The 15,602-nt window shown below is 38.9% G+C and overlaps 1 protein-coding gene across 2 annotated transcripts in view; it reads left to right on the top strand.

Moving 5' to 3' along the window:
• Scaf11 (SR-related CTD associated factor 11) overlaps positions 1-15,602 on the top strand; it is a 51,921-nt gene that overhangs the window by 11,821 nt on the left and 24,498 nt on the right. The window contains exons 2-3 of one of the 2 annotated variants that reach the window (XM_032885519.1): positions 5,639-5,720; positions 8,080-8,237. In XM_032885519.1, coding sequence (XP_032741410.1) covers positions 5,660-5,720; positions 8,080-8,237 — 219 coding nt within the window. In that variant the 5' untranslated portion in view covers positions 5,639-5,659. Of the gene's footprint in view, positions 1-5,638; positions 5,721-8,079; positions 8,238-15,602 lie in introns of those variants that run through there. The other variant, XM_032885526.1, reaches the window with a different exon arrangement.

Genomic DNA, 15,602 nt, shown 5'->3' with positions numbered 1-15,602 from the left:
ATTAAATTTTTTTTTATATGTCAAAGATATTGCAGACTAAACATTTCTTCTCCACTTTACTCTCTCTTTTTTCTCTCCGCATGCTAGGCAAGGACTAGATTAGACCCCTAACTTCATCCTCGCCTGGAGCTGGGCAGATCTTACCATCGTTGGTTCAGTTTGTTCTGCTGTGTTTTGAGGGATGGAAGTACTCGTGGTATGCTAGAATTTGGTGGAAAAGAACTGTTTTGATTCAGTTACTGTATTTTCAGAATACTTTTGTACTAAAAGAGTTTGAAAGTTAACAGAACAAAACTAAGGGAATGGAGTAAGAGACAGAATTAGCCATTATCATCATTGTATTGATTTATACAAGTGTACTGAGATGTAAAATGGTGGCTTACTATAGATACTAAATGCTGTAAGGAGTTACTGTTCTGACTTGTTGGATGTTTATTGGTCCATTTTCTATTATTGTAATGAAAGTCCTGAGCCGGGACTTTCCTTGATTAGCAAGGAAATTTATTTAGTTCACAGCTAATTTGTAGTATCTTTGACATAATTTTTTTAAAGCTTTTTCTTTTTTTTTTTTTAGATTTATTTTTTATTTATATGAGTACACACACCGTCACTGTCTTCAGACACACCAGAAGAGGGCATCAGATCCCATTACAGATGGTTGTGAGCCACCATGTGGTTGCTGGGAATTGAACTCAGGACCTCTGGGAAAGCAGTCAGTGCTCTTAACCACTGAACCATCTCTCCAGACCCCAATTTTTTTTTTTTTAAATAATAATTAAAAAAGCCAAGCCTGGTGCAACATAGCTGTAATATCCAGCTTGGGGAGGCTGTTCAAAGACACGGTACTAACATCTGATCTGCTTTGTTGCTTAATTTCATGTACAATGGAGATGCCTTCTTGACAGGGCACTAAAGGGATCAGTGAGATAATTTATGACTTGTTAAAAGTTGGAGCTAAGGGGTTGGGGATTTAGCGCAGTGGTAGAGTGCTTGCCTAGCAAGCGCAAGGCCCTGGGTTCGGTCCACAGCTCCGAAAAAAAGAAAAGAAAAAAAAAAAGTTGGAGCTAAAAGTATAGAAAAGTCTTATCCGGAAATCCACATCATGGGAACGTATATATAACATTGTAAAGAATTTATTATCTATACATGACTAGTACTAAGATATTAAGTGGGTGTTCTGTTTATGTAGTTATGATCACCTCTGGGTTAGAATAATTATATTTCCTAGGAGTACAATTGTCAAATGCTTATTTAAGGAATGTGAAATATTGATTTAAGGACACATTTTATCAGCAATAAAATACATTTATTTCAAGATAACTAGGAAGAGGAGTTTAAGGGATTCACCATAGCTTACAAAGAAGTGGAAGTCTTATTTACCAGGTACAATAAGATGACTATTTCTAAAATTTATTCATTTTAGCAATGTATGTAAGGGATTGCTACAAAGGTGGTGATGTGTCAAGAGAACTTTTAAAAATAACTTTGTTTAAAAAGAGTTGCAAGCAAAAAGATAGTATAGTATGACAGAAGTTATATTTTGTCATGCTTAGGGCCATCACACAGGTTCACTAACTCCTGTTCAAAGTCTGTCTCCCCAAGCCTATGTATCTTAACTGAAGATCAGGTCCAGGTCTAGTCTCCAACAGAAGGTTCTTCTTTGAGGGTCAGGATACGGGGCTGGGGGTGGGGTGGGTGGGGTGACAGGGTTGGCGGGGCTGTCCAGCTGCAGGGCGGATCAAGGTGGCGTCTCTCCAGATGTGCAGGGCAGAGCGTTGCTCTTGGTCGGTGCTTATATACTGTGCAGTGGGCGTCCCGGGGGTCTAGGATTGTATCTGGTTACCTTGAGTGAGTGATGCTACTGAGTTCTGATTATCAGGGGCAGCCTTGGGTGTAGTGGGGATCCCGACTAGATTTTTTTTTTTTACATGTCTAAAAGGCATTTTTAATATGGTCATTACAGAAAGAGACTAGTTCTGGAATTAAAACTCAAAGATTTAAAAGTTTTGTTGAAAAAGAATAAAGTGTGATTCAGAAACAACATGTTGAACATCCTCCCCCCCGCCTTATTGTAGATGAAGTCTATTCTCATTCTTTATGATAATTGTATTTCATAATCATATATTGTTTGTTTTCATTACTTTTAATCTTGAACTCTTGGATTTTGTTATAGTTTAAGTATGTGTGTCTCCTTCAGATTTCATGTTGAATCTTTTGGTTCCTAGTGTAGTGAGGTGGACACTTGGGGGTGGTTAGGCAATGTGTGCTCTGCCTCTTGGATGGGATTAGTCACTTCCTTTTTTTTTTCTTTTTTTTTTTCTTTTTTTTTTTTTTTTTTTTCGGAGCTGGGGACCAATCCAGGGCCTTAAGCTTGCTAGGCAAGCGCTCTACCACTGAGCTAAATCCCCAACCCCTAGTCACTTCCTTTTAGCCACTTTCACCCATCTGTCCACTTAGGCTGTGTGAAGCCAATACAATAAAGTGTCATCTTAGAAAACAGAAACAATTCTTTACTAAATGCAAACCTGCCAGTACAGTACTGTGAGGAATAAGTTTCAGTTATGTATGGAGAACACAGTGTCAAGTATTTTGCAGTACAGACGGAATAAGACAGATTTGTTTATTTTCTGTGACCTTTTTCCATTCCTTTGGAGGTTGGTGGAGTGGGAAGAATTACCATCTAGTTGTTTATTGTCCTGTTTTGTTTAGGAGCGAAGGATTTAACAACAGCAGCAATAACATCACCAAATCTACTCCTATACTTGTAACCTTTAAGTTTTTAAAAATTTATTTTAATGATGATTCTTAAATGCTTTAATTTCCCTTGCAGCCCACCACCCACCAGAGGTAGTGGAAAAGAAAGGATGTGGGGGGTGGGGGGCAGGGGGAGTGGAGGGGCGGGGGGGGGCGTGGCAGCTCTGTTTAGAAAGTTGCTTCTTTGAAGCAACTCCCATCTGTGTTGTCAGGAAATCTGCAGTTCAGCCCACAGGTCAGCAGTGACAGCTCGATCCACTCGCAAACCCTTCACGGATACACCAGCAGTCCAGTTCGGTAGATAGCCAACACGAATCCGCATCCATGGCACTATCTAGCAGAGACAGCTAGGCCTCAGCCTCGGCACGAGTCAGCAGGAGGGACCCGGAGAAATGTCAGGAGAAGTTCTCTGCTGTGCCTCTCTCAGCAAAGCGAAGATCAGCAAAAGTGCAAGACCCACAAGATTTGCACAGCTAGTTGTACCAGCAAGCCAAGCTGTCTCTCTCCACCTCTGTGGAGCCCTATTTATATCTCCAACCATTATGTGGCCTCCATGGGTCTTGCTTCACCAAGTGTCTTGCCTCAACAGTGGGGTTGGACTTAGCAAAACTCCACGAGAGTTTGTCTCAGCTGACATCACTCTGCCACTTAGTCCACCACCAGAAGCTTTTTGGTGCATTTCTCTCTATGAAGTTCCAACAAATGGAGCTCAACTACCCAGTGTAAGGCGGGCCAATACCTGTGTGTCATTAGCAAAGAATCCATCATCCCCTGCCCTTTCACATGCTTGCTTTAACAGGACATCCTCTCTCCTGGGTCTGCTTCAGCAAAAACGTTCCTTCACGGGTCTGCCTTAGCCTTTCACCTGTGTCCACTTCAGGAAAACATTCCTTCATGTGTTTGCCCCAGCAAAACACCATCCAACGCAACTGATTCTCCACAGAACCCTTAAGTTTCTACTTCATATACTGCCATCCATAATGCCCTTTTCTCAGTTCTTTTGCTTGCCAGATGTGAGGTTATACTGCTCTCGATTTGTGATTCGTGGGTCTACAGAGATAGGGTGTGTGTGTGTGTGTGTGTGTGTGTGTGTGTGTGTGTGTGGTGTTTGGTTAGGAAATAACCTATAACACCTCAGTGGTCTTTGTTTCTAATAGACATAAGACTTAACCTGCTAAATGTAAATTCTTTTCTATACATATAATATTTCTTCAGGTAACATATAAGCATTACGGAATTACTGATTTAAAAAATAAAATTTAAGATCTTTAGATTTGACTTTGTCATTTAGGTGATGGTAATAGAAAAATGAAATTACGGCATTTTCAGGAAAAATTGATGCAACTGGAAATCATGTTAACTAACAAAAGCCAGGTTCAGGCAAGTGTCACATGTTTTCACTCATCTAGGTTTTGAAAAGGTGGGGGCAGATATGCGAGTATTAGGGTTAGTGGGAAAGTCCAAGGCCGAGTGGAGGAGGGTGAATGTGATCACTATCACAGTGTGAGGTAGTCATGTAGAAATACCACATCAAAACACTGCTTTAGACACGTAATGAATATATGCTAAGAAATAGAGAACTGGAGAAAGGATATAAGCTATGATTCTAACCAGATGATGTTCTCGAAAAGGCAGAACTATGGCGGCAGCTGAGCGATGGATGAATAGTTGTCAGGGATTCAGAGTGGGACCGAGGGAGTAGGCCGACACACGTGAGTTGTAGGGCATCGAACCTGTTTAGACACAGCAGCTGTAAATGGTTATTAGAAGTCTTACATTCGTCAGAACACTCGGCGTGGGCAACACCCAGAGTGTACTCTATAGAAACTACAGACTTGGGGGATAGTACTGGAGGGGGTAAGGCTCCCTGATTGGAGCAAATACGAGGTCTGCTGTGGGGTGATGATGGCAGCAGGGGAGTGCATGTGGTTATAGGTGCCATGTGGGGATTTTCTGTGAACTTAAATCTCCATATTCTGTTGTTTCTTGAATATTCCAAGTTTTACACATAACCTCAGTTTACCAGATAATTTTATTCTAAGTTGATCTCTTTTCCATAGTCTCAGGTCTGTGTTACAGAATTTATCATTTAACTTGCTAATTAATAGTTATATAAAACTTCTTACGTTAGTTACGTACTTTCCTTGTTAAAAATACCTGAGAAGCAATTGAAGGAAGGGGTTATTTTGCCTTAGAATTCAAGGGGATAAATAGGGTCGTAGTGGGGGAGAGGGTTATGTGGCAGGAGTGGGAGGCCAGCTGCTTACACTGATTCCACGCTCAGGAAGCAGGAGTCACGGCATCCTCTTATGTAGGTCAGAGCGTGCGGCTGCTCACATTTATTTAGGGTGATTCTCTAACTTTAACTTATGCTAGATAATCCTCATCAGACATGTCTACAGAGATTTGTTTCCAAGGCCATTCTCGGTCTTGTCAATTAGGCAGTTCTTCGTTTGGATGTGTAAGTACTGTGAGAGTACTGGGCTGTGGAGTAGCTGACATGGCTGAGTCACATAAAGACCCCTGCAGCACACCTCGGAACCTAGCACACCTCGGAACCTGAGCTCCGTCCCCAGAAGCCATCCAAAGGTGGAGGAAGGAGAAACCAGCTCTCTACACAGTTGTCCTCTGCCAGCTGCACATGAGCTCTGATGTGCACCCCTCCACACACACAATAATAATAGATAAATAGATAATTTTAATAAGAGTACTCAGTTGTCTAAAAACTGGTTGGTTGGCTCATTCATTCTTTATGTATAAAGTAGTTTCTTATGGTTCAAAACTTAAAATTCCTAAGATTGGGAGGTGGCAAACAAACATTTCTTGTTTTTCCCCTCTATTCCCCACCCACTCCTAAAACATTCTTTTATGGTTTGTCCCATAGGAAACGCCTTCACGAGGAGAGATGAAGAAGAAATCCGTATATAATCAGAATGTGGGTGATCAGGAGAGTGAAGATACGGAAGGTAACTGGCTATAAAGCCTATGTTGAAAGTCAGATAGTGTCACTAGACTTTAAAATTAAGCTTTCTGAATTTTTCTGTCTTTTTTTATATTCTGAAACAAATGACAAGAATTAAGAATTATACACTTCGGGGCTGGAGAGGTGACTCAGAGGTTAAGAGCACTGACTGCTCTTCCAGAGGTCCTGAGTTCAATTCCCAGCAACCACATGGTGGCTCACAACCATCTATAATCAGGTCTGGTGCCCTCTTCTGGCCTGCAGGCATACATGCAGGCAGAAAGCTGTATGATGTATACATAATAAATAAATGTTTAAAAAAAAGAATTATACACTTTGCCTTCTCATGTTTTCATTGAACATTTTTAGTTGAATTGTTGATTATTTTGTTTGCGTAGGTGTGTGTGTGTGTGTGTGTGTGTGTGTGTGTGTGTGTGTGTGTGTGTGTGGGCACACGTGCACCTGTACATGTGTGTATGTGGAGGTCAAAGGACAAGCTTGGGTGTTTGTTCCTAAGGATGCTGTTCCTTAGGCACCATTCACCTTTTTTTGTTTTGAGACAAGGTTTCTGACTGGCCTGGGAATTCCCAAGCTGGCTGACCGGCCAGCAGACCCCAGCAATTGGCCTGTCTCCATCTTCTCTGCACTGGGACTGCATGCTTGCACACTTGGCTAACTTTTAAACATGTTTTCTGGGGATTGGTAAGCACGTTATTTCATGAGTACTCTTCCTTTTTAAGATTATAACAGCATTAATATTCCCCCTGTAAAGTTAATTTTTTTATTTATTTGCTTATTTTATGTATATAGGTATTTTACCTGCATTGTATGTCTGTGTACTATGTGCATATCTAATATTAGTTTGTATTTGTTAAGACTAATCTGAAATCCTAAATGCCCAATTCAGGTATTGTTTATAGAATTTGTATTTCCTTCATTCCAAACTCATACTGGAAACATGTGAACTCTATTTGAGTGTTTTGGCTTAATACTGATCCTTTAGATTAATGTGTCCTCTATCTGGGAAGGCTCCAGGTTGTATTGAATTATACATCTCCTATTGCTTGCTTACATGTTGTTGTGTAAGTTGATTACTGTTAGGAATTTAAATTGGTACAGACACAGATTTGGCATATCTATTCCTGTGTTAGAAATATACATTGACCCCATACTGCTCCTGTATTTGGTTTTTTGAAACAAGGTTTCTCTGTAGCCTTGCTTGTCCTGGAACTTGGCTCTGTAGACCAGGCTGGCCTTGCCTGCCTCTGCCATCCAAGTGCTGGAATTAAAGGCATGCACCACCACCACCTGGCTAGTGATTCCGTTTTTAAAGAATTGATCTATAGATACACTTTTTGAAATTTGAAATGATTGTGTTGTGATATAAGCTCATTGGTAGAGTACTTACCTGCCTAACATGTGGAGTTCTGGGTTCTCTCCTCAGCATTCATCATCATAGCCAATGACTGAAAACACATGAATGTCTATTAATAAGTTATTTTAAGAAACACATTAATATGTATAGTACTCCAGTGTTTGTGTGAGGAAGAAAAGACATAGAAGAATGTATATTCGGGTTTATCCTGGCTTGTTGACTCACCCCTGTACTCCTAGTACCTGGGAGGCTGGGACAGAAGTATCCCGAGTTTGAAGCCAACCTACATATTGAGAAACATTTTTTTTTTTTCAATGTTTCTTTGAGTTAATGTTTCTCTTTATCACTGGCTGTCCTGGAATATACTCTGTAGAACAGGTTGGTCTTGAACTGAGACAGCTCCCTGTCTGTGCCTCCCAAACGCTGGTATTAAAGGAGTGCACCATCACCACCTGGCTGAGAAGCCCATTTCAACTGAGGGGAAGGCAAGGAAGGAATTGCTTTTCTATGCATTAAAAAATGTTGTGTAATAAAAGAAACTGTAGGTTATTATTGGATTTAGTAGAAGTAGATAGGTATGTGACTAGGTTTGTCACTATAGTATTTTTACTTAAAAATTTTGAACCAGGTAAATAATATTTAAAATTAATTATGTTCCCCTTCTTCACTGAAATATACAAGAAAGTTGATTGAGAGTGGTAGGGCATTTGTGTAGTATATATAAGGTCTCCCTATTTTACACACACATATACACACACACATAGTCACACAACAACACAGGCACACAAATCACCCACAAACCATCCAGACACAGACACGCAGAGTACACAAAAAGTAAATGCTGGTGCTGTTGAGCTTAAAAGAATATGTTTGTCATTTGACATCCAAGATCTGGTTGCAAAGAAGCAAGGCTGGCCCTCTGAGGATGTATAAGCATAAATCATTGGTTTGGGGGCCTTTGAAAACATGACTGTCTTTTTCTTTGCAGGTGAAGAAAACAGAAATAATGCTGATACTTCCGGCTTACTGTACAGTGAGGCGGACAGATGTCCAATCTGTCTTAGTTGCCTATTAGGGAAGGAAGTTGGTTTTCCAGAAAGTTGTAATCATGTCTTCTGTATGGCCTGTATTCTTAAATGGGCAGAGGTAAGTCTGAGAAGAGTACTAACCATAGTAATTACTGCATTTGATCTCCTGTCATGATTTTATTTCACTTACTGCTACTGCCTGCTGTAAGTTACTTCATACTACGTTCTTTCCCTTTTGCTTTAGTCAAGTTTCTGTTTGTTTAAATCCTGTCTGCATGTTTTCTCCCAGTTGTCTTTTTACTCAGTCTTTTCACTCTTTTATAATTAATTTTACTTTAGACTTAGAAGAAACCTTATAGAAAGAGCAGGTCAAACAGCCTTCTGACCCTTACAGGACATGACCTGCTTGCACTAATAACATCCCTGTATGCTTTCTATGTTATGTTTTTCAGAGAATTTCCACACAGGTTATTTGATTTCTTTCTGGAATAGTCAAAATACAAGCACAGTGTTTTTTCACTTTAAAGTTTAGGGATCTTTAGTGTAAACTGATTTCAGAATCTGAGTTAGAGATTTTACTTAAGATCTTTTTATAAAAATAATTAAGAAACAAGATATTTTGGGCTTTGACTATATTATAGTGAATCAATTTGGGCCAAATAAATTGAAGTATATATTAATCTTAAGCCCTGTTATTATAAACTATAAAATCAAACATTTACTGTTTTTTATAATTTTTTTTATATTATGTTACAATTAGTAAAGAAATTAGGTGTATCTCAAACTTAATTTTTCTTGTATTTTTTCTTGTACTTATGTTCCTTAATATTGTTGAAAGAACTGACTTGGTCTTTAGTGAGTGCTGTCTTTCTGATTAACTTTTATAAGAGATTTGTTATAATAGTTGAATTAATAAGAGTACAAGAAGAAACATAATTTAGATTAAAAACCTAACTATTCTTTGACAAAAAGAGACTAAGAATAGGTGAAACTATATTTTGAGAGAAGTACTGTGAGTTTGGGCAGAACTATTGGTAAATCTCCATATGTAGCTGTAGTACTGATGAGTGTCCTTTTGTCTGTCATTCGACCACAGGGCTAGTGCATCTGTGATATGTATGTATTCGACTGGGTGGGAGTTGAGAAACCCTATTTCTGCATGAGTTAAAGGTTTTGTTTTTTTTTCTGATTGTGTTCAGTGACTACATAATTATGAACTTCAAACAATAAGGTGTGTGTGTGTGTGTGTGTGTGTGTGTGTGTGTGCGTGCGTGTGCGCGCACTTTAAGACAATTAGAATGTGTAGACATGATTCTCCTTCCTTTACCACCTCAAGGGCATTTTCAGCATAAGCTTTGTTATGATGTGCATGTTACAGGCTTCTTTGGGGTACACACTGAGAAGTCGTAATTGCGAGGTTGTAGATTGCACATATTAATGCATAAACAATAGTAAACAACTATATTTTAGCTCATTTATTTTAAATTTGAAATGCCTGGCAGTATATATAAAAGTCAACACATCTTTTACATATGATGCATTCCTTGTTGTTTGTTACTTTATAAGAAGTGCTTGTTTCTGTTTATGTGTGTGTATGGGACTGTGTGCCTACAAAGACCAGCAGAGGATGTCTGAGCCCTTGGAGTTACAGGCAGTTGTGAGCTGCCAACATGGGTGCTGGGAACCAAACTCGAATTCTCTCCAAGAGAACAGTATGTGTTTCTAATTGCTCAGCCATCTCTCCGGCCCCTAATGTTTTTTTGAAAATAATTTATTGGAGTGAAATTGCCTTGCTTTTGAAAAGAAAGTTCTGTGTCCTCTTGTACTGCTGTCTTAGGTTGTGTCCTCTTGTACTGCTGTCTTAGGTTGTGTCCTGTTGTACGGCTGTCTTAGGTTGTGTCCTGTTGTACAGCAGTCTTAGGTTGTGATTACAGGGTAGTGCGGAGTTGTGTTTTTGTTTAATGAAGTAAATTCACCTTGAAAGGGGAGAAGAGAGAACATCCTGAACTATTTCCTTGCCCCTAGAGGAGATAACAGCCATCAGTAAGCCATTAAGTCATTGGTTCTCAACCTATGGATGATGACAGGGGTTGTCAAGGAGCATCTGGAAACACAGATATTTACATTATGATTTGTAACAGTAGCAAATTTTAAGTTATAGAGTAGAAATGAAAATAATTCTATGTCACCACAGCATGAGAAATGAACTGTATTAAAGGGTTGCAACATTAGGAAGGTTGACAACCTTTACATTAACAATGGAGCTTCATTGTTCATTATAAATCATGAATAAATGCATGCTTACAGTTACTTAGGTGTCTCAATTTCCATTTCGTCTTGTTGTAATAACAATTAGATGGTTTTAGAGTATATAAATGCTTTGGAAAATGGAATCAGATTTCAATGTCATCTTTTTTTTCATTGTCATCATTAAAGAACTTTGCTCGCAGTCTTTTCAGTCTCCTGTATAAAGAGGTGTGCAGTTTGTTTCAGCTTCAGTGCTAGAAATAAATGTGCGTGTAGAGACTCGGCAGGTTGTAGTGAACATTCTTTCACATTTAGTCCACTATTAATAGTGAACATTTAGTCCACTCTTTCCATGTTTATGAACAAAATAAGGGCTCTGGACTCTAGTAGTAATTTGTTTCCAGATACCTCAAGAGTAGCCTAAAGTTAAGATGTAAGACTTTGTAGTTTAAAATTTTACTAAGGTCCGTTTCTAGGAGAAGTATGTATAGAGATGAAAGTGAAATTGTATGAGGAACTCTATATGATCAGAAAAAGCATAGAGTGCATTCTGGGTCATTTTTCAGATTCTTTTTTGTCTTAAATTTAGATTTAGCTCTGCTACAGTTTGTTGAGGCTCACTAGAGTATGATAAGAAACACACCCTTCCTTTCCACCTTATTTTAGTCATTGAAGAAGTTTTATTTATTTATTTTTTTCCCCCCCGGGGCTGGGGACCGAACCCAGGACCTTGCGCTTCCTAGGCAAGCGCTCTACCACTGAGCCAAATCCCCAACCCCTGAAGAAGTTTATTAAGAAACTGGTATTTCGAAGGTTTGAATGCATTTTACTCTGGTGATTTTATATTACACACACTCCTGAAAATTTTCATGTCCTCAAAGTACCTGTTTCTTATATAAAAATGACTTTGTCCATGCTCTAAGGTCTTGTTTCTGTGGTTATTTGATCAAATAAGCAGACTTGAAGTGTTAAAGTAAATGGCCGTCTGGTTGTCAGGTGCCGTAGAATCCGCTTTCCTAGGGAAGAGACCTCAGCTCGATGTTCCCTGTACCAGTGTTGATGGCTCCAGAGCCTAATGCCCACCATAGGTGCATAGAACACACTGAGTCTCCTATCATGCTGTCAGTCACAAGGTTCACAGGTGGCAAGCTCTTAGCCTAAAAGTATAGCCAGAATAGATAGAGTTCCGAAAAGCCTACAGTGTGGTGCTGTACACCTGCAGTCTCAGACCTTGTGAAGCTGAGACAGGAGGATCTTAGAGGATAGGCAGCCTGGGATACATAGCAAGTACCAGGCTAGCTAGGTCTGTATACCAAGGTTCTGTCTTAAATAAGAGAACTGGGGAATAGGAGAAAGAGGAATAGGATATTTAACAAAAATGTAAGTGGCACGAATGCCCTGTCGACATTTCTGTTGGAGCTAAGAATCTTGAAATTGAGAAAAGGCCTTTGTGTACTGCCAAGTATGCTAGAGGCAGTGTGCTAATGTCACCACCCTACCTAAGGGATTTCTTTATCTCACATACTGCATTCTGAGCTGGAAATATGGCTCAGCAATTATGAACATTGGCTATTGTTATAGAGGACCTGGTTCAATTCCCAGCATCCACACAGTGGCTCACAATAGTCTATAATTCCCATTCCCTGGCACCTGACATGACTTTCTGACTTCTGGGGGCTTCAGCACTGACGTGGTGTACAGACATACTCTCTTGTTCATGTGCATGAAAGCTAGAGAAGTCCGATGCATTGGTAGAAATAATGACAGCTGGTCACATTTATGATCCTACAGACAGAGTATCTCACCTGTACATACTGAATATGAGGATAAGGTTTTGCCTTGGCACAGTTAACAGAAGATAGTTAAAAGTTTGGTGTTTAGAGAGTTATGGTTTGAGAACTTAGATGCATTCCATATTTAAAGGATTTAATAGTTCTTACTATATTTTTGGAGCTGAGGATTAAACTAAGACGTCAAGTGTTGAGTGCGCACATGCTCTAAAGTGCTGCGTCACAAGGACATGCAGTGTTGGTGGTCGTGTAACTAGTATAGTCCTGGTAACTACTGAGGTCCTTCCCTTTATTTTTTTAAAGGTTTATTTATTATGTGCAGTATTCTGCCTGTATAAACACCTGTAGGCCAGAGGAGGCTCCGGACCCCATTACAGATGGTTGTGAGTCACAGTGTGGTTGCTGGGAATTGAACTCAGGACCTCTAGAAGAGGAGTCTGTGCTCTCAACCTCTGAGTCATCTCTCCAGTCCCAGTTCTTCTTACATATTTCTTTTAAGTATTTTAGAAATGTGATTAGTTTCCCTCCATGAAGAAGTGATTGAACTTCCTCTATACGCATGGAATGCTGACAGCTTCAGTCTGAGAGTGGAGTCAGATGGATGTTAGCAGAGGCAGTCTCCTGAGACTAGATATGAAGATGCTCACAAGGGGACCCAGAGTTCCTGGAGGGCAGTGTTGAGTACAGGCAGATGCAAGAGTGTTTTTAGATGGATTTAACAGCAAAGGTCAGCATCTCAGAGCAGTCAACATTTGTTATCTAAAGAGTGTAAGAATAACTTGTGAGAGTCTTCCTCTAACAGCCCTTCACCCATCAGGTAAATTTTATACACACACACACACACACACACACACACACACACACACACACACACACACACACACACACACACACACATTTCTATGTAGGCCAGTTGTAAATGTCAGAATATTTGAAATGATTTATACAGGCAGTTTCCTGAATTTTCCGTTTGTATACTAGGAAAAAGTCTTAGTCATTAGATGTCAGAAGACACTAAGAGGAAGCGTAAGTCTACCCTAGTGTTACAATATGTCTTGGGAAATGTGAACAAAGTCCTTTTGAGTGGGTATACTGACTGTATTCTTTGTCTTAATTTTATCACTGACAGCTGTTAACTATGGACGTGCATTTGAGAGCTGCTGTAAAGAACCAAATGTGCATTGGCAAAGGCTGTGTGGAGTGAATGTTTGAATGTGGTAGGGAACATGTGACATGACGCCTGCTGACCCTTTGGAGACCGTGGCTGGCTGTTAGACTCTCACTGAGGGAGGGATGATAGTGCTCAGCAGTTTTACTGTAAGCCCTGGCCTCTAACTCACCTGCGACTTTGAACTGTAATTTTGTACGTAATATGCTTTATCTCTTAGTGGCCGAGATAGGTGGTGTGGGTACCTGTGAATAGGAAAGCTTACCTGTAAGCATAGATGTTGAGACTTAGTTTTTTTTTTTTTTTTTTTTTTTTTTTTTTTTTTTCTTTTTTCGAGCTGGGGACCGAACCCAGGGCCTTGCGCTTCCTAGGTAAGCGCTCTACCGCTGAGCTAAATCCCCAGCCCCGAGACTTAGTTTTAAACACTTCCTTTAACACTTGCTTCTCTCTCTCTAGGAGGGCTATCTGTAGGCAGCCTTTGTGATTGAGGATAGAGCAGCATCAGGAAGCAAGAAATATTAGAAACCAAGAATCCTGAATTCTCAAATAAGGAAGGTTTCCTGTTCTTACATTTAAATATGAGTTTGTCTGAACTGAGAATTTACAACGCTTCAGAATACTAGGGTATGTTTTACTGAAATCATTAGGAAAGATCTTTTTTTTTCTATCAAAATCTCCTTATATACCAGTAGTACAGAGCATTTGCTGTAAGATATGGGCTCTGTCTTTAATATACGTTATACGTAAACAGTGAGCAAGTTCTGTTAACTTTGTAGTTGTATCATAAAGCTGAATGTGTTCTTAGATACTTTGATTATGGGACTAATTAGATATTTTAAAAATTACTTAGGTCACATTAAACAGGTGAATAATGGTAATTATATTTGTTGTATAAGGAATCAAATGATGAACATTAAAATTCTTACATATAAAAAAGTTTGATTTTTAAAATTAAACTAATTTAAAATATTAAAATTTCTCTACATTGGCTTTAAATAGGAGCTCTTAAAACTTTGCAGCTTAAAAATGCAGTCAGTATTTATAGCCAAACAAACTTTACTTTGAAAACGCTATTTTGAAGACCAAAGTACCTTGGGATTGTCTCACTATCTGCTAAGTGTAGGGATGAGGATCCTGTAAATGCCTTAAAATAGCCAATCGAAGCCATTTCAAAACAAAGACCCATTTGTAAATTTTTCTGGTAGTGCAGGTATTACATGATGTGTGGGTCAATATCTGTGTATATTAATGCACTTGGATGCATACAGGGAACCTTAAGGAAAATAGTTTCTAAATTTTCAATTCATGTTTTGAGTTTTCCATTGACTTCTGCAATTACTTTATGTATACTATGAAAATAGAGAATAAATAACAGACTTCTGTTTCCTCTCTGAAATATTCTTTTATAATATATGTTTTTAAGATTACATATGGGCAACATTGTTTCTTAGCCCCAGCAAAGGCATTTTATCTACTTTTCTGGGTTTATTTCTTTACCTAAACTTCATACCCAGAGAAGATAATGTAATTTTGGGGTATTTCTTCCCATTTGCTAAGATTGGGGTAAAGGTAATTAGATGATTTTCTAATGTTAATTCAGTCACCTTTATGAGAGCTGTACAGTGTGTCTAGGTCATAACACATAATAGAGTTCCTCATATTGCCAACTTCGCCCTGGTTTACTTTGTTTGATGGAATGGTTTTGTTAGAGTAGTGGATCCTTACTCACTGAGCCAAGTCAGATCCAAGCCAGGTAGTCATGGTGGGATAAAAGATGGAGGAGAGCCTGCCCAGAACCCATGTTTGGAACATGTAAAAGCATGAATGGTTCAGGTTAAAATCTTGGTACTTTAAAAATTACAAAGAAAGGAATGATGGCTAGTTGATGTCAAGAGGAAATTTAATAAGAAACACGATGAAACTGATAATTTTAGCTACCAGCTATTTTGGTACATCTATTTCTTTGGGTCATAAATTTATTATAGGTAGACCAACAAAGTAAATCATCTAAGGACTTAATGTTTCATATATCATGTTGTAGATTGTCCTTTTGTTGACGTAGGTTTTTGTCAGTGTAGTTAAACTGGATCTTATATGGGAACTTATATAGTATATTACCACATGTTCCTCTAAGAATTGCTAATAGTTACCAGAAATTAACTTTAAAGTTCTTATTCCTATTTTCACAGATTACTACATGAAGCACAGAGAGTTTATTTAACAGTGCCAGGACAAAAGAGACAGTGCGTTTTAGGAAAACCTTATTTTCATTTATTAA

The sequence above is a fragment of the Rattus rattus genome, chromosome 1, assembly GCF_011064425.1.
Source record: "Rattus rattus isolate New Zealand chromosome 1, Rrattus_CSIRO_v1, whole genome shotgun sequence".
Classification (NCBI taxonomy): Eukaryota; Metazoa; Chordata; class Mammalia; order Rodentia; family Muridae; genus Rattus; species Rattus rattus.
The sequence above is the reverse complement of the archived record's forward strand: the minus strand, read 5'-3'. Positions and strand labels throughout refer to the sequence as shown.